The sequence below is a fragment of the Fukomys damarensis genome, unplaced genomic scaffold, assembly GCF_012274545.1.
Source record: "Fukomys damarensis isolate Sample0158 unplaced genomic scaffold, DMR_v1.0_HiC HiC_scaffold_19, whole genome shotgun sequence".
Taxonomy (NCBI): domain Eukaryota; kingdom Metazoa; phylum Chordata; class Mammalia; order Rodentia; family Bathyergidae; genus Fukomys; species Fukomys damarensis.
Window position 1 is genome coordinate 63,961,701 of NW_022900931.1, and position 27,752 is coordinate 63,989,452.

Genomic DNA, 27,752 nt, shown 5'->3' on the forward strand with positions numbered 1-27,752 from the left:
TCAAATAACATCCTTATGACTCCTCTCATATAAGTCTTTCAGGGCTTCTAGTGAAAAGGATCTAAATAGTTTACAAAGAACATTAAATGTTCAGATTCATCACACTAATAAGCTCATCTTCCTTAACATATGTGCTTTGTTATACGTTACTCTCTATGGAATTGTTTGTTGAACATTTGCTTTTGTGTGAATACTGACAGCTATTGGTTTAATTCCATCTAATCTCCCTGTTAACATTTTGATAGAATCTGAAAACCCAATTACATTATTTTCTATTTTCCATAGGTGGGCACAATCCTATGGTTTAGTCTGGGTACATATGCCTACTTTTATTTCAGGAACTCTTTTAGACATTGCCCTGGAAATTCAGCTACAGTCTATGGTCCTAGCACTCCAGAAGCAGTTGCTAACGCTTCTCTTGCTTTTGGTACCAAGGATCGAACTTGGGTCCTTGTGTTTTTGAGGCAGGCAGTAGCACCACGGAGCTAAATCCTTGGCTACACTTCTGGTAAAAGAAAGAAGCAATGTGTGTTTCCCAGGAATCTGTTTACTTACCTACGTAAGTTTGATTCTCATGGGTCATTTCACTGGGTAGTATCTCAGAACTTTGTAGACGGGAGCTACCCAACATTTTAGTTCTTCAGGGCTTGTGACCCAACCAACCTCATTGGCTGTGTACAAGGACATTTTATTTATATTGTTATTAGTTCCAAATTCTAGGTTGGGTTTTGTTGTAGTCAGCAGGATTGGGCAAGGGAATATGTTACATACAGGACACATAACTTATAAGGTTATTTTATGATAATTACACGAAGAGTCAATTGCAAAGAAGTGCAAGAGATGAACTGCACAGTAGAAGCCCAAAACAGTCACCTGGGGGCCTGGATCCCAGCAGTTTCTCACACAAGTGCAGCTAACAGCTTAGAGTCCAAGGCAGTGTCCTCCTCCAGTCCAGTTAGTAGCTTGGAGCCCATGGCAATGTCTTACGCTTGTCCATATTGAGGATCTGCACCTGAAAGGCCCAAAGGCCAGGGGTGGAAGCCAGAAAATCTGTGCTGGTGAGATGAAGGATCTGTGCTACTAGGCTGAGGGATCCACATTGGAGCCAGGGAGTGATGCTCATGGTAAAGATCAGAGCTCCCCTGACGAAAACAGCAGCCATTCCCAGGTCTGAGCTCCACCTCCGATCAGAACAGCCTAGTTTGCATCAGGAAAACCATCTGCAGCAAGCTTCTCCTAGAAAATCAACAGGCCAAAATCTTCCCCTCCAGTTCTCTTTTTTATGGCTATTGGTAACAATCTTCAGGTGGATCCTCCAAGTTCACTCCACGCTGATTCAGTTGAGCTGGGCATTACAAGCTGACCATTAGTTAATCCACTACAGGTTTACTTATATTAACCTTTGGCATTCTTGAGCTGTGTCCTCTCCAAGCTAAAGAATCATGTGGCCAGTCAACGACAATGCTAAATGAGTTTTCTTCTGTAATTTTGTAAGTACCATGTTTACAGCTACTGGGGAATTCTGAAGGGTCATCACACTGTGACTTCCTGCCATTGTCTACATTTTTTGTGTGAATATCCTTCTACTAGTCACAGACACGCCATTATCTAATACTTTGCATGGTGATTATACTTTTTGTCATTTTGTACAGATGAAGAAGGTTTTCCAGCTTTCTGGCTTCTTTTTGTCCTCTTACCAATAGTCCTATCAGTTGGCCGATCATCAACAAAATTTAATAGCTCATGCCATGGGAATTTTTCCACAGGTGACCTGCTTTTTTGTTTCCCGATAGCCTTTTTCTTTGCCTTGATTCTTTCTTCTAATATTTCACCAGGTGAAGACTTCATTTTGAAATGGTACAGTATCTACAAAATCAATTTTTCTGGATTATTTTTACCACAGCAGATACTTGGTGATATTCTCTCTGTAGGACTCTCTGAACTGGTTTCAGCACATTCGTTCACAGGGGTCATTTCTACTTCCTCTTCTTTTCCCTCTTATCTATTGCTTGAACTTTACTTTCAGAGTCATAAAGACACACGTGTGGAGCTCCCTGGGAGAAAACACTCTGAATGCTATGCCACTTATTTCTTCTTTTCTTTTGTTTGAATCTGCACGAGGGAGACATATAACATTTTCTGGTAACAAAAGGTCACTTCAAGACTCTCTTCAATTAACTCTAGGTGCTCCAAAGATGAGGATAAAACATTTTCTACTTTTTCAGAGGTCTTGTCTTCATTGGCTCTTGGGCTTGGGACTTCAGTCCTCACAAGACAAACACAACTCCATAGATTCAGTTTCCTCTGGCACTGAAGAACTCATGATTATTGACACTGAAATAAAACACCGTGTTCCAACACTTTTTTGTTTTGTTTTGTTTTTTTGAGACAGGGTCTCACTATGCAGTTGAGACTGACCTGGGACTCACTATGTCGCCCAGGCTGGTCTTGAACTCACAGCGATCCTCCTGCCTTGGCCTCTGGAGTGCTGGGATTACATGCTGTGCCACCATGCCTGGCTTTTACCAACACTCTTGTCATTTTTTCTTTGCTTTTCCCATGAATGTTACACCTTGCAAGTTCCTTTGGTTTGAACTTCTGCTGTGTGCCTGGTTCTCAAAAAGGACTTTGTATTTATCTTCACTTGATGAAGCAGCATAGGGTTCCATTTCTCATGCTTGTGGGTTTGTATTATCAACAAAGATTGGCGACATCTTCTTTTCAAATGCTTCTTTTATACAATTATGGTCCCATTTATGTGCTTCTCCTAAGTACTTTACATCAAACTGGTACTGCCCATTTATATGAAAATAATCATCAGTAAATAAAAGAATCAATGAATTGAAGACTTTGGTCTTTGGAAGGTTAAAAAATATTGACAAACTGTTAGCCAACCTCATTAAAAAAAAAAGAATGAAAAGGGCAAAATCACAACAGATCCTGCAGAAATTCAGATCATCAATATCTACTTTGAGAACCTGTATTTTAATAAGATGAAAACACAGACGAACTGGATAGATTCCTAGATATATATGAATTACCAAAGCTTAATCAAGAAGATATAAAAGGAGATAAAGCAATGTCAGCTAATGATATTGAAGATGTAATTAAAAGCCTACCAACAAAAGGGATAGGGAATTGGGAGGGGTAGGGGAAAGGAAAGAAGGGAAAGGAAAAAATGTGAGAAAAGGAAAAAATGGAAACAAAGTCTTTGGGAGGCAGGGAGGGGTTGAAGGGAGGGCAGGGGGTTGGGGAAAAATAAGAACCACAATACCTCATGTAAAGGTACAAGTACCTGATGATAAATGTGAATGTATTGTATACCTAAAATGTACCAACAAAAGAATTTAGGGAAAAAAATTAAAAACAAAGACAGAACAAAGCAAAACAAAAAATTCTACCAACAGAGAAAAGCCCAGGTCCCGAAGGATTCACTGCTGAATTCTGTAAGAAATTTAGAGATGACCTCTAATGCTACTACTTCTCAAAATATTCAATGAAATTGAAAGGGAATTTGTACTCCAAAATTAATTCCTGGACGCACGCATCACCCCAACACCAAAACCAGCGAAGGATCCAACCAAAAAAGAGAATCATAAATTTTCTTTATTTTTATTAGTACATATTTACAGCACATAATGTTGACATGCCTTGGGTAGAGCTGGTACCTGTAAGTAACACATCTTAATTCCTTTTCCCCTTTCTTTTCTCTCTCTGCTTTCTTTCTTCTCCCTCCCTCTTTTGATCCTTTTTCCCATTTGAGAAAATCTATCTCTGTACTTCTTTTCTATCTGTTATTTTGCTCCTTATTTGTTTTTTGGATTTCTCATATAAGAGAAACCAAGTGAAGTTTAAGCTTAGGTTTGTACTTTATTTGACTTTACAGTCTCAAGGTGCATCCATTTTCCTACAAATGTCTCAAAATTATCCTTCTTTTTGGATGAATAGTACTCCATTGTCTGTAAAGACCACACTTTCTTTATCAGTTCCTCTGCTCATGGACATACAGGCTGCTCCCAAGATCTAGCTATTATGAATTGTGCTGCTGTAAACACAGGAAGATAATGGTATTTCACCTCTGTGCCTTGCCTCTCCAACACCCATGAACCCAACCAATGACCAGAAACACACTTTCAAATTTAGCATAAGAAATGTTCTCAAAACAGCTGAGTCACACTCCTTGAAAATGTCAAGGTCATCAAAGAACAAAAAAAGTCCAAGTCACTGTCAAAGCCATGAGGAGCCTAAGATGTGGTGAATGGAGGCTTCGAGTGATGTGGTCTCCTGAGCGAAAAAGAGGGCATGAGGGGAAACTAAGGAATTCTGGGCAAAGAGTGGTGGATAGAAGCTCCCTGTACTCTTGGGAGTTCTCTGCACTCTATGTGCCTGATCATTAAAAAAGAGTATATTTAAAATTTTAAAGTATTCCCATATTTCTAGGACCTTGTACTTGTTATTACATACCTGCTTCCTACCCGTGAACACAAAATCTAATCATCTAAAATGTATTCGGAAGGACTTCACAATGGCTCCCTCACTGTCCCTCTCCTCCGCCCCCCTCCCTCTGTCTCTCCACAGGGGTTTGATGCTCCAGGCAGGTGGTGGCACCACTGAGCTAAATCCTGGACCCCAGGTCTGAAATTCTGAGAGAAGTGGGTAACAAGGCCACACAAGGTGTGCTGTGGGGTGTGTGGGACAGGGCCCCGTGCCATTTCCCTTGAGCAAAGAGGATTTAGCAACAGGTACTGTGAGAAAGGATTGCATTAACTGGAATCAGATGTAGCTCTAAGAAGACAGGAACGGCACATTCGATTATCGAATCCATGGCAGAGGGAATATTGATTGCCTAGGTCTGGGGTCACAGGCAGCACTGCACCTGGCTCTTCCAACTTTTTATGCATTTGAAAACGTTGTACACAATGAAGTTTACTTAAAATATGTAATAGGCAATGGAAATGTATTAAGAGAGTTTCTCATGAAATAAATCAAAAGTTGGAGGCTTTTACATTGCTGAATGAGTTTTATAGCAGCAGAAGAGAAATCAGTGCTTAACGGTAGCACTCTAAGGTGCAAGTCATTTAAATTCTACCTACAAGAGGAATTTTAATACAGCAGGTGCCTCTATAATCTCAGGGCTGTCAGCATTCTTTGTCAAAGTGCACCAGTATGAGGAAACAGTGAAGCAAGCCTGGGGAGATTAGTGTGCATGTTGGCATTCTCATTGTAGGTCTATTTTTATTGCTTAGTGGAGGATTATGTTGGCTTCTGTTGTAAAATTAATTTGTTTCTTACCAGCTACTCAGCTGTTTTCTAGATTAAAGAACTAAAAAAACAAAACAAAGCAAAAAACCCCAATCCAAAAATGGGCATCTGAACTGAAAAGACACTTCTCAGATGAAGGAGGAGAAATAGCACATAAATATATGGAAAAAATGTTCAACATCACTGGTCATTCACAAAATGCAAATTAAAACAACTCTGAGATTCCACCTCACTCCGGAAAGAATGGCTGCTCTCAAGAAATCAACCAATAACGAATGCTGGTGGGCCTGTGGGGAGAAAGGAGCCCTTCTCCACTGTTGGTGGGAGTGCAGACTGGTGCAACCACTGCGGGAATCAGTGTGGAGATTCCGCAAAATACTAACACTAGAGTTCCATTTGACCCAGCTATCCCTCTGCTGGGTATGCTCCCCCAAGAATTAAAAGCATCCTACTTTAGTGATATATGCGCACCCATGTTTATAGTGGCATAGTGTGTAACAGCTAAAACTTGGAAACAGCCAAATTGATCATCAACTGACCATGCATAAAGAAGATGTGTGTGTGTGTGTGTGTGTGTGTGTGTGTGATTTTAGTACAATGGAATACTACTCTTCCATTAAGCAGGATGAGCTTCAGACATTTGTAGCTAAATGGATGGACCCTGAGACCACATCCTAAGTGAAATAAATTAGACACACATGTTTAAATACCGCGTTGTTTCTCTAGCATGAGAAACTGAAGGTGGAAATAAGGACTAAAATGTATAATAGATAATAGTAAATGGGAAGAAAAAGTTCAAATAGGAAGGGGAACGAAGGAGGAGGGAGGGAGGAAGGAAGGGAGGGACAAGAAAAAGTGAAAATACAAGGAAAGAAATGAACAAAGCTTTTGTACATAGGGAGGGAAGGGACTTGAGGGGGATAAAATAAAATAAAATTCATTAAAATATTTAAAAATAGGGCTGGGGATTTAGCTCGGTGGTTCCACCGTCTGCTTCACAAGCACAAAGTCTTAAGTTCAATCCCCAGTACAACAGCAACAAACAAAATTAAAAATATGTCCACATTTCTATGTCCTTGAACTTGCTGTTGAAGGTCTGACTGATGAATGGAATTAGAACTCAGACAAATAGAAATTTATTTCAGGGCAAGTAAACAATTGCTCAATACAAAAAATTTTGTGATCAGGAATTTATTTTTGATAATTTTCCAGGAAATTCTCTATAAAATAAGAAGTGTCAGCTTTTCACTACAAACACTCGGCTCCTAGCCCCTGCCGTAGCTGGAACCCTACGCAAGGCACCAAGGAGCTCATCGTCATGATGGATGACTATGTGTGGTTTGAAGGGATAGCATTTCCTACAGTGGATACGAAGCCTGAAAACTTAAGAGAAATACAGGAAAATTTTGTGGTTAATGATGAAGATGTAATAAACTTGACTTATCCCAAATCAGGTAAGGAAAGGGGGTCATGCATGGCCCTCAACAGAGGCTATGACTGTGGGCTGTACTCATCCTGCAGATGCGTGGAAAGCTCTCACTGTGCCGGGACTCTTACACTGCTTTGAGAAGCAAGGAGCAGCACCTAATACCTTTTCCACTCAGAGAAAAGGATGCAGCCCGACAATTAAACAGGCAGATGAGTCCAGAGGGAACTTCTAAGATAGCACAGAAATGCAACGGGGGGATTGCAGTGGCAGAGTCTGACATGTGAATAACCACGGAGGTGGTACAGGATGGCATTGGAAGTCAAATGCCACTCAGAAGACAAGGGAAAATTAGTAAAAGGGCTTCAGCAAATACTGAAAGAAGCCACTTACGTATCTACTGCCAGAAAACTAAAAGACGTGGAAATACCCTTTGCCAGGTGCAAGCATAAGCAAATGTGAAATTCACAGGGGGATATCTTGTCATTAAAAAAGCAAAATTCTGACACATGCAACAACATGGATGAATCCTGAGGTCATTAAGCTAAATGAAACAAGCCCATGACAAAGGGAGAACTATTACATGATTCCCCTTATGTGAAATACTTGGACTACTCAAATTCATAGCAACAGGAGGTAAAGTGCCACTTTCCACAGGGTGTAAGGTGCAGTTGCTAGGGCCTCGTTTATTGTGTAGAAACCTTGCTTATTAGACAAAATTTTGGAACACTTAGCAACAGTGGGAGCCTGTTAAACGTCACTCGACAGCTGTGACATGTGCTTAAACATGGTGGCGACGTGCAAGTTTATATTGTGAAAACTCCAACAGTATTGTTTCTACAGCTCATGTTGGAACGGGTGACCGTCACTCTTTCTTCTTTGTTCAGGAACCAACTGGTTGAGTGAGATTATTTGCCTGATTCATTCGAAAGGGGATCCCAAGTGGGTCCAATCCGTGCCCAACTGGCAGCGTGCACCCTGGGTTGAGACTGGACGTGGATACAAAATGTTGCAGAACAGAGAGGGACCACGCATTTTCACATCTCACCTGCCCATTCAACTCTTCCCCAAGTCCTTTTTCCATTCCAAGGCCAAGGTCAGTACCTAATGGTTGAGAAGTGTTTCTTCAATACTTTTAAACTTGCATTTGCTTAAATTTCTCCTGGAGATTGAACTGAAAAAGGTCTTCATGAGGTAGATCTGGGTGGGATCTGAGACCCTCCTGGGTTAACTAATGCTCATGTACCCAACCCTCAGGCCGTACTTGAGTAAAAGTATGTGGAACACTCTACTTATTGTCTAGGCCTGTTTGAGGGTAAAGTGGAAGAAGAAATGCCATATCTTAGAAACCCCCATTTTGAGGCCAACCGGGATTTATGGCTGTATGGGACAGGAGATTTCCCACATTTTCTTGTTGCACTCCAAGGTGATTGGAGAATCCTAATCAATAAGATCCTTCGCCAATGCATGTGTCAACTTCCACGTCTGAGTTGTCCACACGGGAAGCAGCAGATTCAGAACTTGCCTAAGGCCCAGAGACTGCTCTGGGGTCGAGGCTGGCTGTTCTAACCACTATGTCCTGCTGCCTAGAGCTGTGTGCTGAGCTAAGCATCGGAACTCCCCGGGTGGCTGCTAGGTCACCCCCTTAGGGAGCAGGTAGATCCGGATTCTAGCACCCCATGCACCATTTTTACAAATATTCTCTCCTGCAGGGTTTATCGTGTGTTGCGAATATAAATAGTTTACTTAAACTATATTGAAAACCCTAGAAAATAATCCCCTCTTTAGTAAAAGCCACACTTGTACTGCACAGTGATGTGATCCAATGTACATATTGGCATTTTAGGGATTTGGTGAATCCCTGCCTGTCAAATTCAAGACTGATGCAGAGAGATGGGGCCAAAATAATGGAATAATGACCCAAAGGGACTTATTGTGAAATGAAGGTGTTTTCACTGCCAAGTGAACTTTGCGGGTGGGGATGTGAGAATAAACAGGAATGTCAAATTCTAGTTTCACAAATATTTACATAAGTACACAATTGGCAAACTGATCCACACAACACCGAGGACCTTTGTGGCCCTTGAAGGGTTCTGCCGTCAGTGAACAACCCCGGGGGCAATCCCTCTCCTGGATTAATACTATGGATTACAATAAGCTGATTGACATTTCAGGAGGAACACACAGCCATTCCTCCTTTTTATTATGTTTCCTTTACAATAGCTAGTGCACAAAATGTTAAAATGTATGTTTGATTAATGAGTGTTCTAAGTAATTCATTAATATAAGCCATGATATTTAAAAGGCACTTTGTACATATTGCCTGGGTGAGACCCAGATCAGGTAGAAAACGACTCTCCTGATTATCCACTTATTTTTCATTTAAGATGATTTATTGCATGAGGAATCCCAGAGATGTTCTTGTGTCTGGTTATTTTTTCTTCAGAAGAATGAGTATTGCCAAAAAGCCAGAGACACTGCAACAATATCTGGAGTGGTTCCTCCAAGGAAATGGTGAGAGCTGTGCAGAAACTCAGTCTTCCTCAGACCTGCTGGGCGGCCCTTGACTCTCCACGGCTCAGCAGCCCGAGGCTCCCCTCTCCCTGGAGCACAGATCTGCTAAGTGTCCCTGCTCTCCTGCTCAGCACAGGGCTCCAGACCAACCTCAGCTTGCTCTCTCCTAACCGTGCTACTTTCTGAGTCTCTGGTGTCTAGTACTGACACAAACGACTCTTGCTTCCCTGCCCTCCTCAGTTATGCCTTTCTGCAAGTCAAATTTTCACTCACTCACCAGAATGTAAAATCCTGCCCACCATTTCCCTAATAATGCTTCTTTCCAAACTCTAACATCTTCTCTACCTGTCTACAAAAGGTGTGACATGAGAAACTCTGTAAGTTTAATGAGTAGAATTTCTGGCCATTCTGGGCTAATTTTAATTTTGCAAGTTTTCTCAGAACGATATGAAGAGAGAGCCAGGTGTAGTGGAAAACACCTGTACTCCCAGCACTCAAGAGGCTGAGGCAGGAAGATCACACCAAGTTCCAGCCCAGCCTAGGCTACATAGTGAGTCCAAGACCAGCCTGTGTACAAATTGAAACCCAGTCTCAAAGACAAAACTGTTGTCTTCCACTTTTAATAAGTTTAGCCAGCAATTTATAAAGTTTTGAAAGAGGGAGTGGCAGAGGGGGAGTAATATATTTGGCTTAACAGGATTGGTTATTGGAGTGTCCTTGGACTGGCGATGGAGGCATCCAACCAGGGGGGACGGGTGAGGCCATAGCTGGACGTAGACAAGGGTCAACCCTCGAGCTAGGCCTCTACTCGTGTGCTAGGAGACACACGAGCAGTGCACTTGTCCCAGCCGGACTTGTACCTGGCCTACATCTCCTCCTCTGTTTTTTGCCTCCATTGCCTTGGCCAAGAGCACCACATTTTTATGACTTTGTTTATATCATTGGGCAAATCGCCTATTAAACTTAATGATCAGGAATAATACAAGAACACAAAATATCGTTAAAACATATGGGGATCCAAGAATGAACCCTTTTATACAAGAACTTAGACTTTTCCACCCAGTAAGGATACCGGTCCAGACCGTGTCCCAGACACTATCGAGAGTTACAACACCTAGAGCCTGAGTATCATTAAGCTGTACAATCGTTTGGGTTAAGGCTTGTAAATGGTGGAGAAATACGGGGTCCCAGGTTTTCCACAGATAACGTGGCAGATTTCTATATTGATCACAAATATGACAGAGGTAGGGTGTTACACAGATATGAGAAAAATTTAGCATGACAGCGGCTCACAATTTTTGTTTCAAGTCATTGTATCTCTTCCCACGTGAGGTCCATTTGAGACTGGAGATTTAATACAGTGGCTCGAACATCTTGAAACAGCAGGGCAGTTTCTCCGAGGGCTTGTGTGGTATTCTGAGGTAGTTGATTCACTGAGGCGGCTGTTGTCACCTGGTTATGTAGAGTGACGGAGGTAGTTGCTGAGGCAGAAACAGGTGCCACTATGGGGATGATGACGGCTACAGCGGCGGAGATTCCTAGATCACGTTTACTGCGGGGGTGAAGCATGAGGGTAAAAAGCAGATCTGAGTATTGTCAATCTTTGGTGACATTAACGGGAACCCAGATGGCCGGGGGTGTTCTAGCAACATATAAGGACCAGATGGAAGAATGATTAAATAGGGAGGGGTTTACACAGCGGGTAACCAGGGCCGAGGAATCAACCTGTGGGGAAGAATTATGGACAAACACAAATACAAAGGGAGGTGGTAGGCAAGCGCTGAAGGGTAAAACTGTGTAGTTAGATTTGTAAGAAACATACTAGGAATCACCACAGACCTGAGAGGGACTTCTGACCTGGGCATGGGAAACATTAGCACCGAGAGCGAGTAGCATAGGGGTAATACCAGTTGGCCTGAATCCGAGAAACCTGGAAGAGGCAGTGGCACCGTTAATACGGGACGGGCGAGATGTCTGAGGGGCTGATGAGGGGATGAGGCTCTTTGAAAGTTGGTAAGCAGCGTGGGTCTCATTATTACATTGCTAAACTCTTTCTGAAGTAAGGAAAGTAGGGAGGAGCATCCCCCAACCAACAACAGAGATGTTAGCAAGGGAGAGACGGAGGGCAATTGGGGAGTGGCACACATTGAAGGAGATGGCATCAGGGGGTGGCACGAAGCTTGGTCTGGAATACTTTCCGCAGAGGGGCACCTGAGGAGGAGAAACGGGGTTGGGGACAGGATCCATGAGCGAGAGAGCGTCAAACACGGCCAGAGCCAAATGGCCATTGGTCAAATCATTTTGTGGTAAATAGAGGCAGGAAGTAGAATAGGGGAATTGGTGAAACAAACAGAAGATGGGGAGACAGAAGTATTCCAAACAGTAAAACTATGAATGGTGTGCAGTTGGTCCCTCTGCGGCTGTTGGATATAAACGGAATCATTGCCCAAAGGCCTTGGCAAGGTAGAATTCCAATCTATGGTGACAAAAATGGGGGGATTAGGGATTAAGGCCCATACTTGCGTGACAGGCGAAGAGGTGGCTTGTTTAGAATTGGCTGTCAATGCCACACAAAGGAGTACAACCATCATCAGTCCTGAAATGGGTCATGGAGTGTCAGGATACTTAAAGCAATTTTGTGTGTGTGTGTCTGTGTATGGAAAATTGGTTTTAATTCTATAATATAAAAGATCCCTTTTAGAATTAGAATCAAAAGGAATGAAAGCTCTTTATGACTGAAAACGTAAACCTTTTATAACAAACTTGAAACCAACAAGCACACATACATAAATCATTTCCATACACCTTCTCTACATACTTAGGCCTTCTGGTCTTGTATATCTTTCTTTACCTCTTTCAACAAAACAAACACATAAAAACCTTTCATGCCAAAAGTATAACTCTTACTTATAACTTTCCTAATATTTTTCTCAGTCTCATTTACTATTAACCTTCTATAACAGCTGTTAACCTTCAGCTGTTAAAATCTTAAAGTATCCTTTTTTCTGTTCTCAGATTGTGCCATCTTAAAATTTGACTGGCTGCCAATAGAACAGTTTTAACCTTGAGTTTTTATCAACAAAGTACAGCAAAGAGGAAGTTAAGCCTATAATCACAATTTAAGAATTTGCAATGGGCAAGAAGTGTTTTAAGCACACCAATTAAACTTAACTCAAATTAAAACAGATACCTTTATCAAACAGTTAAAATTTCTAACTTGATTTTCCTTGTAAAATCTCTCGATGTTTAGCAGAGAGCAGTTTGCAGTTTTTCTGGCTTTGTTTTAGATTCCAGACCTTTGCAGGCAGCATCAGGCTGATAACACAGTGTTGCCCTTGGGGCTCTTGAGGCCTGCAGTGTTTTTTTTTCTATTTTGCCATATGTTTTTCAGAGCTTTTTTTTTTTTTAAACCTATTTTCAATCCATCAAAGACTTATTTTCTCATTTTAGTTCTTTCTAATCTGAGTGCAAGCCCTGTTTCATTTTCTCTGAGCCTGACCATGCTTTCCCATCTGCACCCTCTAGTGCAGTAAAGTGAAACAATTCTGTTTTTGCCCCCACCTCCTCCACGCCTTTGATCTTAGCAACTCAAGTGGAGGGGGAGGCAGTTTGACCTCCTCCAAAGGGGAGGATTTAAGGGTAGTCTCTCAAAAGGTAGTAAGACACTCAATGGAGACTTTCATCCCTCTGGTCTTTAATAGTGGTTGACCTGGGGAAGTTTGAAAGTATAGATTTTATAATGATGTTAAAGAAATAGGGACAAAAATTTCAAAGTAGAATACTACGAATAGTGCCCCTCCAAAATGGTAGAAGTGAGATAATATCAGGCAGTGTCGGTATAAACCTTTTACATGAAATATTAATCTTTAGTTATGCTCAAGTGTTTACTCAATGAGTATGTGTATTTTTAAGAGCATATAGAATTTCCCCCTCTTTTGTCAATAAAAACATCTAATATCTTGTCATTTTAATTGTAGTAGTTTCCAAGGCACGGAATAAGAAGAGCAATTCCCTGTTTTGGTATACATCAGGTCATTAAAACTGTCAGAAATTGGAATGTGACCTGTACTTTGTAGGCATGAACACCTTAGTAGTGACTGACTGGTGTTTTTGGTTTTTCTTTGGTATGGGTGATTGAACTCAGGACCTTGCATTTACCAGGCAGGTGGGGGAATCACTGAGCTCAATCCCTGGCCCACGATGTATTTTGACAACATAAATATATAGACCCAGAAGTAGAGAACACAAAGTTAGTTTATTTCCCTAACATAATAATGTTCAGTGGTTAGAAATTTATATTACAGATATATTTTCCTATGATGAATATTACACTTATGTATGTCTAAAATGTACCAATAAATGTTTTGCTTAAGAAAAACAACATTAATGCTGTCATTTTCAATTTAGAAGCAGCCTACAGAAGACAAAGTATCTTCATCAGAGGGATACTTGAGTGTATTTCAAAATATCCTAGCAGTAATACAGGAACATAGGCCGGAGGACACAGTTTTGGAAGAGTTAGTGGAACTGGGAAACTGGACCTTATATTGCTGTAGGTTAAGATGTTACAGGCGTGACTAGACACTGCCTGTAGTAGCTGGGGTCGTGTTTGGAGCCCCTTTTTAGATGCACCGTAGTTTTCACATTTTGTATTTCCAATAGATACTTTATATTGGGGTGTATATTTTGCTGTGTGTTTAAGACCAAGTCCAAAGAAGACCTGCGCTAATCAAAATTAATCTATGTTTTCGAGGTCAATCAAGAGTCCTAAGGGGGTTATTTCTGGGGCCTTGCGAGGAGCTCCTTGCCTCCTCTACTTTTCTTTCTTTGCTTTTTGTTTGGTCAGGAAGGATGGGGCAAGTTCTTGTTTCACCATTTGGCTTCCACTGAAAGCATGGGGGCATTCCCCACTGCAGTGACCCTCATTTTCCTGAATGTATATTTTCTGGCTCCTGTCTTCTAGAGTCTAACAGTTTTCCCCTTTGATAGATTACAGGGTCTCACATGGGTCTTATCATTCCCTGGGTACTGGATGACTTTGCCAGCAAAAGCCAACATCTGGCTGTCCTCTTAGTCTTTTTGTCTTTCTTAAATTTCTTTCCCAAGGATTTATTATTGAATGTGCAGAAGGTCAATAATGCCAGTCTTAGAGTCATGGCAGTAGATCTTCATTAAAATTATTATATCTTTTAAGCACATCGAGCACTTAGAAATGTAAAAGAAGACTGAAGACAGTTGCACCTTTTATTTTTAAGACATAGAATTAATATGGGTGCTCATGTTACATCCTTCTTCTCTGATAGGTGATGGCTATCATCTTAAAACCTTGACTGAGGTGTTTGTTAGGGTTATGCGTTGTATTATTTTGTACAGGAATGAACCTCAAGGCCTTTCACTTGCACGGCAGGCATGGTACCAGTAAGCTAAATCCTTGGCCTGTAGATCTACGTTGGTAGAATGTTAGTATACAATAGATACAAAGTTTTATAAGAAAAACATTAAACAAAATGAATAAAAAGAAATGGACATCCATTTAGTATACTTGTTCAGCATCAAGAAACATCATTATTATGTATAGTTGTGCAACAAGGCAGTATCCAGAAACGTTGTTTTTTAATCAATGTGGTTGTGAACATTTTCCTAATATGAGTACTTGTTTGCGGTACCTAAAGATTACATTCATCATGGGAAGTGGATACATGGACATAACACACCTCATTTTTAAAATTTGTGCTCTCATTTCCCCATCACACTATGATACCCTTTCCTTGTGCAAAAGATCTACCATCTATCTTTTATTTTTTTCTTTCACTTATGTGTATCTTGAGTATTTCATATAAGGTAAACCATGCAATAGTTAAGTCTTTCTGTGTAATAAGAACTCAGGTGGAGTACTACTACCCTAAAATACATAAAGAATTAAAAACATAGATCCTTCTCTAGAAGAAGAGATTCAATAAAAAGAAAGAGCACCAGAAATGAAGTGAGACTTCTTTAAAAAACAAATAAAAAGAGGACTTGTGGGAAGATGGTGGAGCAGCTAGCAGCAACAAGTCAACCTCTCCAATGTTCAGCAACTGCACACTGCAAAACAACAACTTGGAGAGGAAAAGAATGAGGGAGGTGGGTTCCAAGGACCCAGTAAGGAATGATGGAAAATTGGAACCCACAGACAAATCGAAGGGACAGAGTACAACACAGAAAAGAGAAAGTATAATCTGCACTTTCTCCATCCTCCTGGCTCACGGCATGAGAATAGAGGATCAAATCAGCAGTGCACAGTGAGCGTGAGTGCCTGCAGAGACCTCCAGGGAGGAGCACAGCACTGGAAGAGAGCAGTGAATGCTGTGGGCTACAACAGCTGGTGAGTGACTGCAGTCCACGTGACTGCAGTGTTCCCTGAGGATAGTGCTTCGTCAGACACCATTGTAGGGCGGGGACAACTGAACATGGCACTCAGAGCAGCCACTGCTGGACTTCAGATCACAGCACCTGGGTGAAGGACAACCATGGGAGATGTCCACGTATGGCTGTGGTCAAGCCAGGAAGAGAAAGAGTGTCCTAGCCTAAATGCCTCAGGCCCTAACCCCATGACCAGAGGTCATCTAGCCAGAACTTGTATGTACTTGTAAGTACCAGAACTGGCACCCCACACTGAACTTTCTTACTGGGCTTGCTGGGATTATGCAGCATGGATCTGCATAAGATCTGACTACCTCCTTTGTCAACTAGGGATGGCAGAGTCCTGCCCTGAATTGAGCACTGTCACAAAACTGTAGATGCCAGAGATAACCACAGCCTTGAAATCATGGAGAACTTTTTCCTTTTTTCCTTATGCATTTGCAGTTGTTGTGGTGGTTGTGGTTATGGTGTTGGGTGTTTTTGCAATAAGGTCTCATTGTAACATTGAGGATGGTCTTGAACTCACTGTGTGTTCCAGGCAGGATTTGAATTCATGACAATACTTCTCTCAGCCCCAGAAGTGCCAGAATTAAATGCATGCACTAATTTCCCTGACTTTTTTCTTTTCTTTTCTTTTCTTTTTGTACCAGGGATCGAACTGGGGTCCTTCTGCTGTTGAGGCAGGTGGCAGAACCACTGAGTTGAATCCCTGGCCCTCCTGGCTTTTGTGTGTGTGTGTGTGTGTGTGTGTGTGTGAATGTGAACATGGTTTTTAGCTTTTATGCTTTGTTTTGTTCCCTTCTTTCCCACCCATCTTCCTCACTAGCTTCCCAAGGCTGTGATAATCTTGCTTAGTCCTTCAGCGTTGCTTCAATATTTTTCTGTTCTATTATTTCTGTGTTTTTCCTCTTATCATTTTAACTTTTCACTCCTCATGGTAAAATTTCTCAATTGAAGATTATTTAGTGTGTATAATTTTGTGATTTGTCTTACAATGTTTTATATAAATATACATCTTCAGGCTATGGTTAAAGGCAGGAACATTTTGTCGCTTCCTAGCCAGTGCTTGATGCTATTGTTAGTACTGATTCTACTACTTTAGCTAAGGTGACATAGATCACATAACCTGTTGATCTTCCTTTTATGCAAATACGTAGATTGTCCAGGGCTGGGAAACAGTGCCACAGTCCCGTAGCAAGGAATCAGATCCAAGGTCAAAGAGGTAGCAATTTCTTTTCACTAATAAGTTGAAGACAAAGGATCCTGGGACAAATTTAAAACTGAAAATCAGCTACACCTAGAAGACATCTCAGAAAAGTAGTTATTTGTTAATGAGTAATTAACATATGAGTAATTAAGCTACCATAAGCAATTTAGAAGCCTTGATGCGGGAGAAAAGTAAACAACAACAAAAACTCACCAGAAAGTGAGAAAACGTGGAAGCAACATGCAACCCATAACACCCAACTCAGCCAAAGCAAATCAAGGGGACATTGAGGAGGAAGAAATCAAGAGCCACCCAGCCAAACTTTCTGAAATGGTAGGAGCAGAAGAAATAAAGCAGGTCAGTAAGTTACTAGGCAAAAACAAAACAGAGATAATAAGCAGGAATAACCTTAATAAAGAATGATTAGTGAGTATAGAGTAGATACAGATTTAAAAAACAGAGGTTCTTAGGAATGACATGAGCACCATGAATGCCTGAGAGTAAGAACTGAGATTGAGAAAACAGACTCAAGTAGGCATCCAGGATAACTGGAATTTTACTGAAAGTATAAGCAGCAGAGTCAACCAATGTGAAGATAGAATATCAGATCTGGGAGACAGGGTTGTGGTTGGTGATCATTAGATGCCAGACCTCTTAGAAATAGCCAGGGAACACAAAAACTGAATCCAAGGGCTGCCAGACAAAGCAAAGAAGACTAAGAGAAGATTAATTGGAGCTACTAAAGAGTGAGAATGTAGGAGAAAGGACACAGAAAAGCTCTCCAGGGAAGTAATAGAAGAAAACTGTGCAAGCCTGGAAAAAGAATTTGAGATACAGATAAACATGAATATAGAACTCCAAATAATCAGGTTCAGAAAAAGACTACACTAGGTCATACAACAGGGTTGCACAAAATCAACACAAGAACAGAGTATTAAAAGGTGTTAGAGAAAAGAAATCAATCAGCTATAAAAGAAAACCCATCAGAATCACAGCAGACCTCTCAGCACAAACTCTTAGGTCAAGGAGAGCTAGGAGTATCATATTTTCAAGCCCGAGCAAGAACCCTCTGAACCAGACTGATGCACCCCTCAAAGTTATCCTGCAAAATTCACGGAGAACTAATACTTCTATAATAAAGAACACCATACCAAATTCATGGTGACTAATCCAGCACTCAAAAAAACATTTAAAGGAGATTTCAGAAAACTATAATGAAACCAACAATTTCAAGACTACATTGCACATTAAAATGAATCTGCCAGGCAAGGGAAGCAATTAAAAAGAAGAGGAAGAAAGGGAGCAAAAAGACATGAAAATAATATGGCAAAGATAGGTCAATGCTGTCAGTGTCAGCCATCACTGCCAATGGTACCAATTTACAAACGAGAAGAAACCGATTGGGTGCCGTGGGCTACCACACAGAGATGCAAGCTGGGCTGGGGCCTTGTTCTTCTGAACGAAGCTTACAGGTTACACGGACCTAGTCGTGCATTTTCCACACCAGCAACAGCCACAGCCTCACCTCGCACTTGGGGTCTGGGCCACGCGGAATAGCCACAATTCCGGGAATTTTACTTGCACTTCTCTCAGTGTCACCACTCTTCATGGAGCAGTTGCTGGACTTTGGGTCAGTGAATGCTTGCAAAAAGACCCCTTTTTTGTTTCTTCAGTAAGAGTTGCCTGTTAAGATGGCAAATATAATTAAAGAAATGCATCTGTTTCTAGGTAATCTTCTCAGGACGCCATCTATTCAACTGGTCCACAGCTGGTGTAGCCAGAGTCTTCGTGAACTTCTTGTTTTGAAGGGCAAAAGTGCTGAAGATGCTGAAGATGTTTATGCAGCTTGTCTTCCCTAGATGCAAGCAGTTTGCCTTCCCTTATGCAGGTTGTCCCTGGAATGCCCTCTGCATGCTTTCCAGATACTATGATGTGGATCAGAAACTGACCCAACGCCGTGACTCCCACTATGGCCCAGATATGATTGAATAAAAAGGGAGTTTTGGGGTGATTCTGTCAGCAGTGGCAAGGTTCGGTTCTTTGTGGATCGATTCTACAAGAGTGGCATTTTAATTAGAATGTTAGTCAGCACTCTTTACTGTTTGGGGGAAAAGGAAGTCTATCTCATCAGAAATGCACTGGCAAAAACAAACAGACAAACAAAGAAACAAACATACAAAAAGAAAAAAGAAAAAACTGTAACAACCCCACCCCCGAAAAATGACACATAGGCACCATGAATCCAAATGGTGATATTCTTGAAGTTGTTAAAGATGGTTATGAAAATGCTAGGCCTCTGTGTGACTGGCATGATATTAACTCTCCTGAAGGACAACATGAAGAACTAAATGCAAAATCACCAGGACAGCCATACAAGTGGCTTACGTAGCACCACATCTCTATCCCATGATGTTCAAACTTTTCAAGAATGCAGTGAAAAGGAACTACGGAACTCCATGCTGATAGAGGCGTTTACTCTTGTATTCAAGTTCATGTCACAGTGGGTGATAAGAATTGCACATTGAGGACGACAGACTGAGAAAGTGGTGTCCTTTTGAGGAAAACTGACACTTTTCAACTGCGGGTATTCACCTGCACCCCATCAACTTGTGCAGACTTCCTGGGCAGCATCCCTGGCTGGTTTTGGTCATTGAGGGCCCAGGTCGTGCCTGTAGCACAGTACTTCCAAGGGCACCTGAAGCTGTACTCCCCGGAGGACTGAGGCACAGATACCATTGTCTACACTGAGGCTCTGTCAACAGAATCAGTTGAGAGCCTCTCAGTGTATAACAAAGCTCCCTGGAATCATGACGACACCAACCACGGGTTTGACTGCTACGTTCCCAGCAGAGAGCCAAGGGCGTGACCATGACCCATGGTGTCCAGTGCACTTTGGGACACCTGGAAAGTCCAAGTGTGGTATTGGTGTTAAATTTAGACAAGATGTCATGCAGAACTATAGGGCCAAGCACTTCATGTGTCATTTTCCCAAGTAACTCGTTGGGTAGAAGAAACAGAACTGAATTCTACTTGTGCCTGTTTACCCTAAATGCTTGTTAAAGTCTAAACGGACACTGAATATAGGAACGAATGTTCATCATCTCTAGCCATTACAGAAATGCAAATTAAAACATCACTGAGATTCCATCTTCCTCCAGAACAGATAGCAATCATCAAGAAATAAAAACATAAGAAATTCTGATGAGGCTATGGTGAAAAAGGAATCCTCCTACATTGTTGGTGGGAATGTATGGCAGTACAACCGTTGTGGAAATCAGTATGAAGATTTCTCAAAGAACTAACATGAGAACTTCCATAGGACTCGGCTGTCCTGGTTTTTGTTTTTTTCCCCGAAGAACTCAAGACATCCCACTACACCAATACACACACAGCAGTGTTTCCAGTAGCGCGATTCATGAAAGTTAAATCTTGGAAGCAGCCCGTATATCCTTCAAGAGATGGTTGGATACATCAAACTTGGTATCTATACATAATGGGATGTTACAGAGAAATCCAGTAAGAAAAATTAGAGATATCTGTAGGAAAATAGATGCTCCTGGAAAATATAATTTTGAGTGAATAAAAATAGACATACAAGCTTAAACACTACATGCAACATTTCATTTCAGTAAGTCAAGGTACAAACAGAGGAATAATAAAGGATGGATAGAAGGAGACAAGGGTGTGGTTGTGTTGCAAATAGGCAGAGATCCAAGAGCTCAGGGAGGAGGAGCCAGGCAGAAGGGAAAGGTACAGAAGTAGGATAAAGGTAGGTCAGGTACAGGAACCACATATCCTCCGTGAGTGCATATGTTTGTAATCTGTCACAACTTCTCCATCCCCCATGCAGTGGTATATGGATCCTGGTTCGAGCACATTCGTGGCTGGCTGTCCAGGAGACAGTGTGAAAATTTCCTGGTGGTGAGTTACGAAGAGCTGACAAAGGTAACCAGCATCCTGAACGCGGGCACACACCCTCTCCTCACCACCTGCACACCCTCTGATACGCTCTTTCCCGTGAAAATTCAGTAAGAGTGAGTTACCACTCTGGTCTTCGCTCCCCTCCTTCTGGTTCTCCCGTAATTATGGTTTGTGATTTCCTCAGGTTTTCCTCTTTGTTTCGATTCACAACCTGTAAGAGGGTTTTTCTGTGCACAGAGGCAGTGGGATGCTTCCTGGTGGTGGGACAGTTTCTGCGGGCAGGGCTTGTAGTGCTGCCGATGACCGGATGAGCTCCGGCAATGAGTCCAGATGCAATTTCCACTTCACCAGGAGAGGAGAGGGGAAGGCAGGAAGTGAGTTTGTGCGGACACTCAGAGAGATGAAGTGCTAGAGGACAGGGAGGCACATCAGATGATTCAGGAAACTCGAATGTGGGCACAGAGGAGCTGCTGGGCAGGCGGAAGGCCTTCTAGAGATCTGTAGCCTAGTAGGATGACTCTGGTTGACAGCAGTTAATTGTATTTTTCGAAAGACCTAATAGGAAGGAATTTGACTGTTCCCAGGGCAAACAAAGGAGGTAGGTCTGAGTTGAAAGATATGACCATTACCCAAACATGATCATTACACGTTGCATATATAGTAACATGTGGTACCGTGCTTTATGAATTTTTAAAGTTAAGGTATATATTCAAAGGTTAAAATTCCATTGCAAAAAATTTTTGTTGGTACCAGGGAATCAAACATGGGACCTTGCACTTCGGGGCAGGTGGCAAATCTCTGATGCTAAACTAAACCCCTGGCCCTAAACTGCACATTTTTAAAGGATGTAAATGAAAATTAAACCATGTGACAAGACAGTTGGCAAAGAGAATACAACATGGATGCAGGCTTTGCTCTCCAGGAGAGAAACAGGGACCCCTCGCCTTCCTGAGGCCACTTCAGTACAGCCCTCTGAGTTTGATGCATGAATTCTGTCTTTACCAAGAAGCCTTGGATCCTGAGCTGAGCACCCAAAGGTGCAAGCTCCCAACCATCCCGCAATTTTCCTTTTAATACTCAGAAGAAACTTTACCTCTTGCCACATTTGTGATTTCTTCTCGGTCAGGAATGTGTGACCATGAAATAGAATACAATTACAAGGCAGCATTTTCCTTCTTACAAAGACTGATGTTATCAGAATCTCTGAGTAATCTACAGCAATTAGTCATTATTGACATCTCATGTTATGGATCTTATAAATGCTCTGTTTGTCAAACCTTCTTGAGGGACAACTGTCATTTTTTGGTGCAAGTACCAATCTTTGTCAATTTCTCACAGGGCCTCTCTCTCCTTACTGAAGCTTCGTTGTCTGTCTGTGTTTCTAAGAGTGTCTGTGAAAGTCCCAGATCCCGTTTCGAAGGTGTGCTGTGCCTGACCACACTGGGGAGTTGTTTCCGTCTCTGCATTATGTATACAGTTCAGGCTTTGGTTTTTCCTTTCTTGCTTTCCTCCTGCTCATGCTCTAATTTAAATTGTTCTGCCTTTGCTACATCACGTCTCTCCTCCTCTTCCATCTCCTCCCCCTTCAGTAACTCCTTTCTTCTGTTCTCCTTGTCCTTCCTCATCGGATCCTTGCTCTGGCTTTTTCTTCTTTTAGGACACAAGAAGTGTTGTTGAGAAGATCTGTCAGTTCTTGGGAAAGAAGTTAACACCAGAAGAAATCGATTTAGTCCTCAAATACAGCTCCTTTCACTTCATGAAAGAAAATCAGATGTCCAATTTCAGCACATTGCCTTCTGAGTATTTAAAAAGCGGTTTCTTACTTCAAAGGAAAGGTAAGAAGCAATGCTCTGCTTTCAAAATCTGCCAGGGTACACGGAGGACATTCCTTCCTCTGCTTAGCACAGAATGTGAAGACTTAGACGTTCAAACATAGGAACTTGAATTCCTTTTCATCTCTGCGACACACCCTAGAGAACAGTGTAAAAAGAAGAAAGACTTCTTTTGGCAAATGATTTCAGAGGTATCTGTTCGTGGTCTGCTGCTTTTCAGCCTCTACTCAAGCAGAAAGAAGACAGCATGATGACAAGAAAACATTTCTCGCTTCAGGTAGTCAGAAAGCAGTCAGGGAGGAAGCCAGGCAGTTGTCTGGGCCCTGAGCTCACATCTCTGTGTGCAGATCTCTTCAACTGAGAAACTGTCTCCAACAGTCGTCTAGTTTATTTCCCTGGGACAGTGAGCTCTGGGGTCCATTCCAAGGTGCTCCCCGAGCTCCTGAACCATTCTGCAGTGCTGCCACCCAGTGGGCCGGGGGTGCGGCAGCGTGAGATGAAGATTCTTCTCCAGTATTAGTTTCTGAGCAATTTGTAGGCTTGGAGCGCTTGGGTCCCATGGCCCCTGACTGCTTTCGCGTTTCTCTCGTGAGGCTCGCGTATATCTGTCCTATGCTTGTCGACCACTGTATGTTTGAAGCCGACATCGTCTCTGCTTTCACAGTTCTGCAGCTAGGGAAGAAGTGTGTGGTGGCCTGCAGAGCTGACGGGTCCACAAATGAGAGAATTTACAAAGGAACAAAGGCAGACAACGCTGAGGCCAGGTGCAGCCTTCTTCCTGATGGGAGAAGAGGTCTGGCTGGAGAGATAAGGGAAGGGCACGGGGAGGTGGAAGGGGCTGCACTGTAACTGGAGCCAGGAGCGGAGCTAAGGTCTGCAGAGCACCTTGCGTGGCTGGGGAAGGGATGGGGAGGAAGACACATCTCCTTCTCCGTCAGGCCTTGCTCCACCATTCCGCCTGGTCGCTCGTTCCCCTCCCGTGGAGCCTTCCGCAGCCGTGGGAGCAGCTGAGTCAGGCCCGGCCACCGTGCTCTGCAGAGCAGCGGCCCCGGCAAAGAATATTCTCAGCACGAATCACACGTCTAGGGCGAGCCGTGTCTGACTGAGGGATACGCGGCCGAGCTTGAGGACCCGGAACTGATGCTGAAATGGGTGAAAATTAGGGAGCTCCTGGGAAGACGTGCGTGCGACGACCTGGATAGGGAAGAGGCCGGAAGGGAAGTGAGGTGTGCAGAATGGCGCCCCCTACCGAGTCCAGATGGAACCGTCCGCCCCGGCTCCTCCGTGGGTAGCTGCATTTGGATTCCAGGTACCGTAAGAGTCAGTTCAGTCACCGTGACGTTGTGGACTTGACCTCCCCCAGTATGGCTCACGCCCTGCAAGAAGACATTTGGACACAGATTTGTGCACGGGGAAAGAAGGCGAGAAGACGGTCCCCTTCATGTCAGTGAGGAAGGGCCCGGAAGAGACCAGCGCCACCGAGGAACTGACGTCACAGCTCCAGCCTCCACCTTGTGCGGGGCGAGATTTCTCTAAAGTACAACAGAAAGGACTACCTGACTGGCCAAACTGTTCATCGTTAGGTTTCTTTTTGTGCGTCAGTATTTGGCAGAAATAGGTTTACATGGTGTGAATGGCTGAAAGAACGAGAGAGAGTTTCTTAAAAGAAACGGACATTGGAAGGCACCAGTGAGGATCTTTCACAGACAAATGAAGGGAATGCATCAGAAGAGGGTACACAATTGTGTAAGAACAGTCTTTCATATTTTCCTCCAGCAGACGCCTCTCCTTGACTTGCCTTTTCCTCCAGATTCTCCTGGGCTTTGCAGTGTGGCACAGGGAGCCCAGGCATAAGGGAAAGCGTGATTGGGCCGTTACCAGTTGTGGCGGGACCATTGTTGCTCAGCCTGTGCTGTGCCCGATCACAGTTTATACCTGAATTGTCTCAAGGATTACACAGGGTGTCATTTTACGTATTGTGGACCGTTCGATAGTGGGATATTAATTTGCTATGAAAAATGTGATATCGAAGTCAGTGAGGGCCTGGTATTTAATTCAGTAGTACTGTGCCTGCCAGGCACAGTGCAAGGTCCTGAGTTCGATCCCCAGTGCCAGAAAAAGAGAAGAAAAACAATCATGGAGTAGCCCTGGAACACCTTTCAGAGCAGGCCCTTGATGCTGCAGACTGAGCGTGGGGCTGTCTGGCTTTAATAAGACTTTGGGGTTCAAGGCAGAGAAGCCTAAGAAAGGAGAGCTGCTCTGCTGTGAAATACTCACCTGGACAAAAGGGATAATATTTAGGTTTCTTACACAGGTCAGTCCTGGGCCTTTCTGTTTTTCTGGAAGTTGTGTACAGTTACGAGATTACTTGAAAGTTAAAAAATGTATGCGTTATTAAAAGGCAATTTTAATTTAAATCATAATATGCTGAAAATCTGTGAAACATTGGCCTTCAAAAAGGCTTGATCTGCTGGCTTATTTCCATAGTTTTAGAGGCTGTTTTCCTACTAGCTTGCAAGAAAAAAATGCCTTTATCGCCCCTTGGGCAATGCCTATACTAATTGTTCTCAGCAGAATCGCAGCTACGGAAAGCATTCATGAGTGGGGGTGAAACTGGTTTTAAGATGCAGGCATAACCATCTGGTCAGTCAGGTTTGCATCAATGCAACAAACTACCTGAAGAAGACGCCTTCAAGTAGAGACAGCTGTGTGTGACTCAGGGTCCTGGAAGTTTGTCAGTGGCAAAGAAGAGAGGGAGAAAGAGACGGAGAGAGAGGTGGAGAGAGAGAGGGAAAGGGGGAGGGAGGGAGGGAGAGAGAGGGTGGGACAGAGAAAAAGAGAGAGAGGAAAGGAGGAGGAGGAGGAGGAGGAGGAGAGGGGAAAGACTGGCAATATCCCTTCGATGGACACACGCCTAGTGACCTAATCTCGTTCCAGAAGGTCCCACACCTAAAATTTTCACCCCCTCTCATTAGCACCAAGGCTCATAAAAAAGCCTGTCACCTAGCTTTAGAGGATCCTTAAAAAGCATTGCAATAGTTATTTTTTGATTAGCCAATTAGTATTATGTGTGTCCATTTTTATTCCAGAGGGTAGTGCTGGGCACAGAATAAGAATTCTATGTCTTTTCAGTAATCGTGAACTGAACAGAGAAGAACTAATCGCAGATAACATATCCAGTATTAACTTGGTTTAATGTACAGTAATCAACATGTGGTAGGGATTCCCGAGCTAACTAGTTACAATGTCCAAGCTGTTAAAGGTAGAGTGGTGAATCTCTTAATCCTGACTACAAGACCTAACCAAGTTTGTTCAGAGCTTGATGCCATTGGCTCATTCGATCTTCTATATTCAAAGTCAACAGAAAACCTAGAGTGTGGAAGGATCTGTCCAGTCTCTGCCATTATTAGTAATGGTATTGGATACAACGTTTAATGGGATGTCTTCATTACCAAGATAAGTGGGTAGAATTGTTTTCACTCCAGAACTGACCTGTGGAGGTTGAAGGGTCTAGGACCTCTGGAAGTAAGAGCATTTGAACAGAAGGTTTTACGTGGGCAGTTAGGCTAAAATGATGCAAAAATGTTGGGTCATAGCCTAATGGGAATGGTGTTTTTCAGAGAGGAAATTAGGGCACAGACAAAGGGGAAGACAATGGGCAGACACAGAACAAGGTGTCCAAGTTCCAGCCAAGGAGAGAGAACTACAACGCGCTCTTCCTCAGCACCCTCCTAAGAGCCCAACACTCCCAGCACCACAAGCTCAGGTCTCCCACCTCCAGAACTGTGAGACAACGAATTCTATTCCTCAAATCACCCAGCCAGTCTCTTATGACAGTCCTAGCAACAAATAACAAATGTTTTACCAGGATTTCTTAAGAGTCATGTGGAAATATAAAATGAAATTTACATCTACAAGACGTGCGGACTTAGGAATCATCCATATTCACTGAGACACCTGCACAGAAACACTGCGCGCTGCAGTATGATCTTTCATGTGAACCCTCATAACAAGTGCTGTCGACTCAGTGTGAGCCAGGAGAAACAGACACGGCGAGAAGGGAGAGATTCTAATTGTGTCAGAAGACAGAGCCAGGCTTGTGGGTGATGGACTCTCTACAGGACGGGCCGGGAGAGAGTTGGAGGAGAGGAACTGCTTCTGCTGAGGTAAGTGTACATGCAGACGCCCAGGCACGGAAAGGCTGTCAGTGGCCGTTGGTTCTCAGGGGTCCTTCAGCTATGCCAGTGACTGCCTGTGTGTCGGGTGGATTTGCAGGACGTGATCGAAGAGATGTGCTGAAGTCCTCAGCCCCGTCACTAGCTCTAATCTAAGTGTCTGTGTTCTCCCTTCCAGGAGTCACTGGGGACTGGAAGAATCACTTCACTGTAGCCCAAGCTGAAGAGTTTGATGAAGTATATCAGCAGAACATGGCAGGATTTCCTCCAAAGCTGTTCCCATGGGAATAACGTTGAACATTTCTAGAAGTTCTGTGGATGCTGATACCTGTTTTCCTGACCTTGTACTTCTGCATGCCTGGGAGGTCATAGCATCAAACCTATCACCTCATTGTGAAGTCTCCAATGATCAAATCTTTACATTTTTGATGGCCTACTTGTTACAAATTACCTGTTACCCTATTCATTTCAAAGTATTTACATGAGAAATTCTTCATAATATTCATGTATCATCTATGCTACACTACAATAAAAATATAAAAATTACTCCAAATTGTGTGAAATTTTTATAGGTTAGAAATCTACATGCAGGTAAGGCTGTTTATTTTCTTACTTATTGTCTTGCAATGTGTCACCCTAAGTGATAAGAAATTTACATAAATGGCAGTTAGTGCAACGAGTTGATCAGCCTTCATTTTTCTTCACTACTTTATGTTTGTTCTGTACTCGTGCTGATACACGCAGTAGAGTTCAGAATTGTGTTGAGATGGTAGACAGGGCTTAGTTCCAACACTCCTGTGAATGAATCTGAGTTTGTCCCTTGCTCATTTTCCCCGATTGAAACCCTAGTGTAGTGGCCACGATCCAAACAGGTGGGCCGGTTTGCTGAGATCGTGCATCTAGAAGAGATCTTCACCTTTCCCTCTTTGGCTTCCTGTGGAAGTGTTGCAAATTTTTGCATCAGTATTTTCACACGAAGTAACACTCCTATCAACAAAGCCTGAAGAAGGCTC

General features: G+C 42.7%; 1 protein-coding gene and 2 pseudogenes across 1 annotated transcript; 2 read left to right on the top strand and 1 right to left on the bottom strand.

The window, feature by feature from the left end:
- On the bottom strand, positions 1-6,582 carry LOC109118573 (annotated as a pseudogene).
- Positions 6,504-27,286, top strand: LOC104873888 (3-beta-hydroxysteroid sulfotransferase). Its single transcript, XM_010640813.2, has 6 exons — positions 6,504-6,716; positions 7,576-7,784; positions 9,076-9,202; positions 20,662-20,756; positions 22,390-22,567; positions 26,918-27,286. Exons 1-6 carry the CDS (start codon positions 6,581-6,583, stop codon positions 27,028-27,030), a joined length of 858 nt encoding a protein of 285 aa, XP_010639115.1. The 5' UTR covers positions 6,504-6,580; the 3' UTR covers positions 27,031-27,286.
- Positions 18,616-20,655, top strand: LOC117286883 (annotated as a pseudogene).
- Positions 27,287-27,752: the final 466 nt, after the last annotated feature.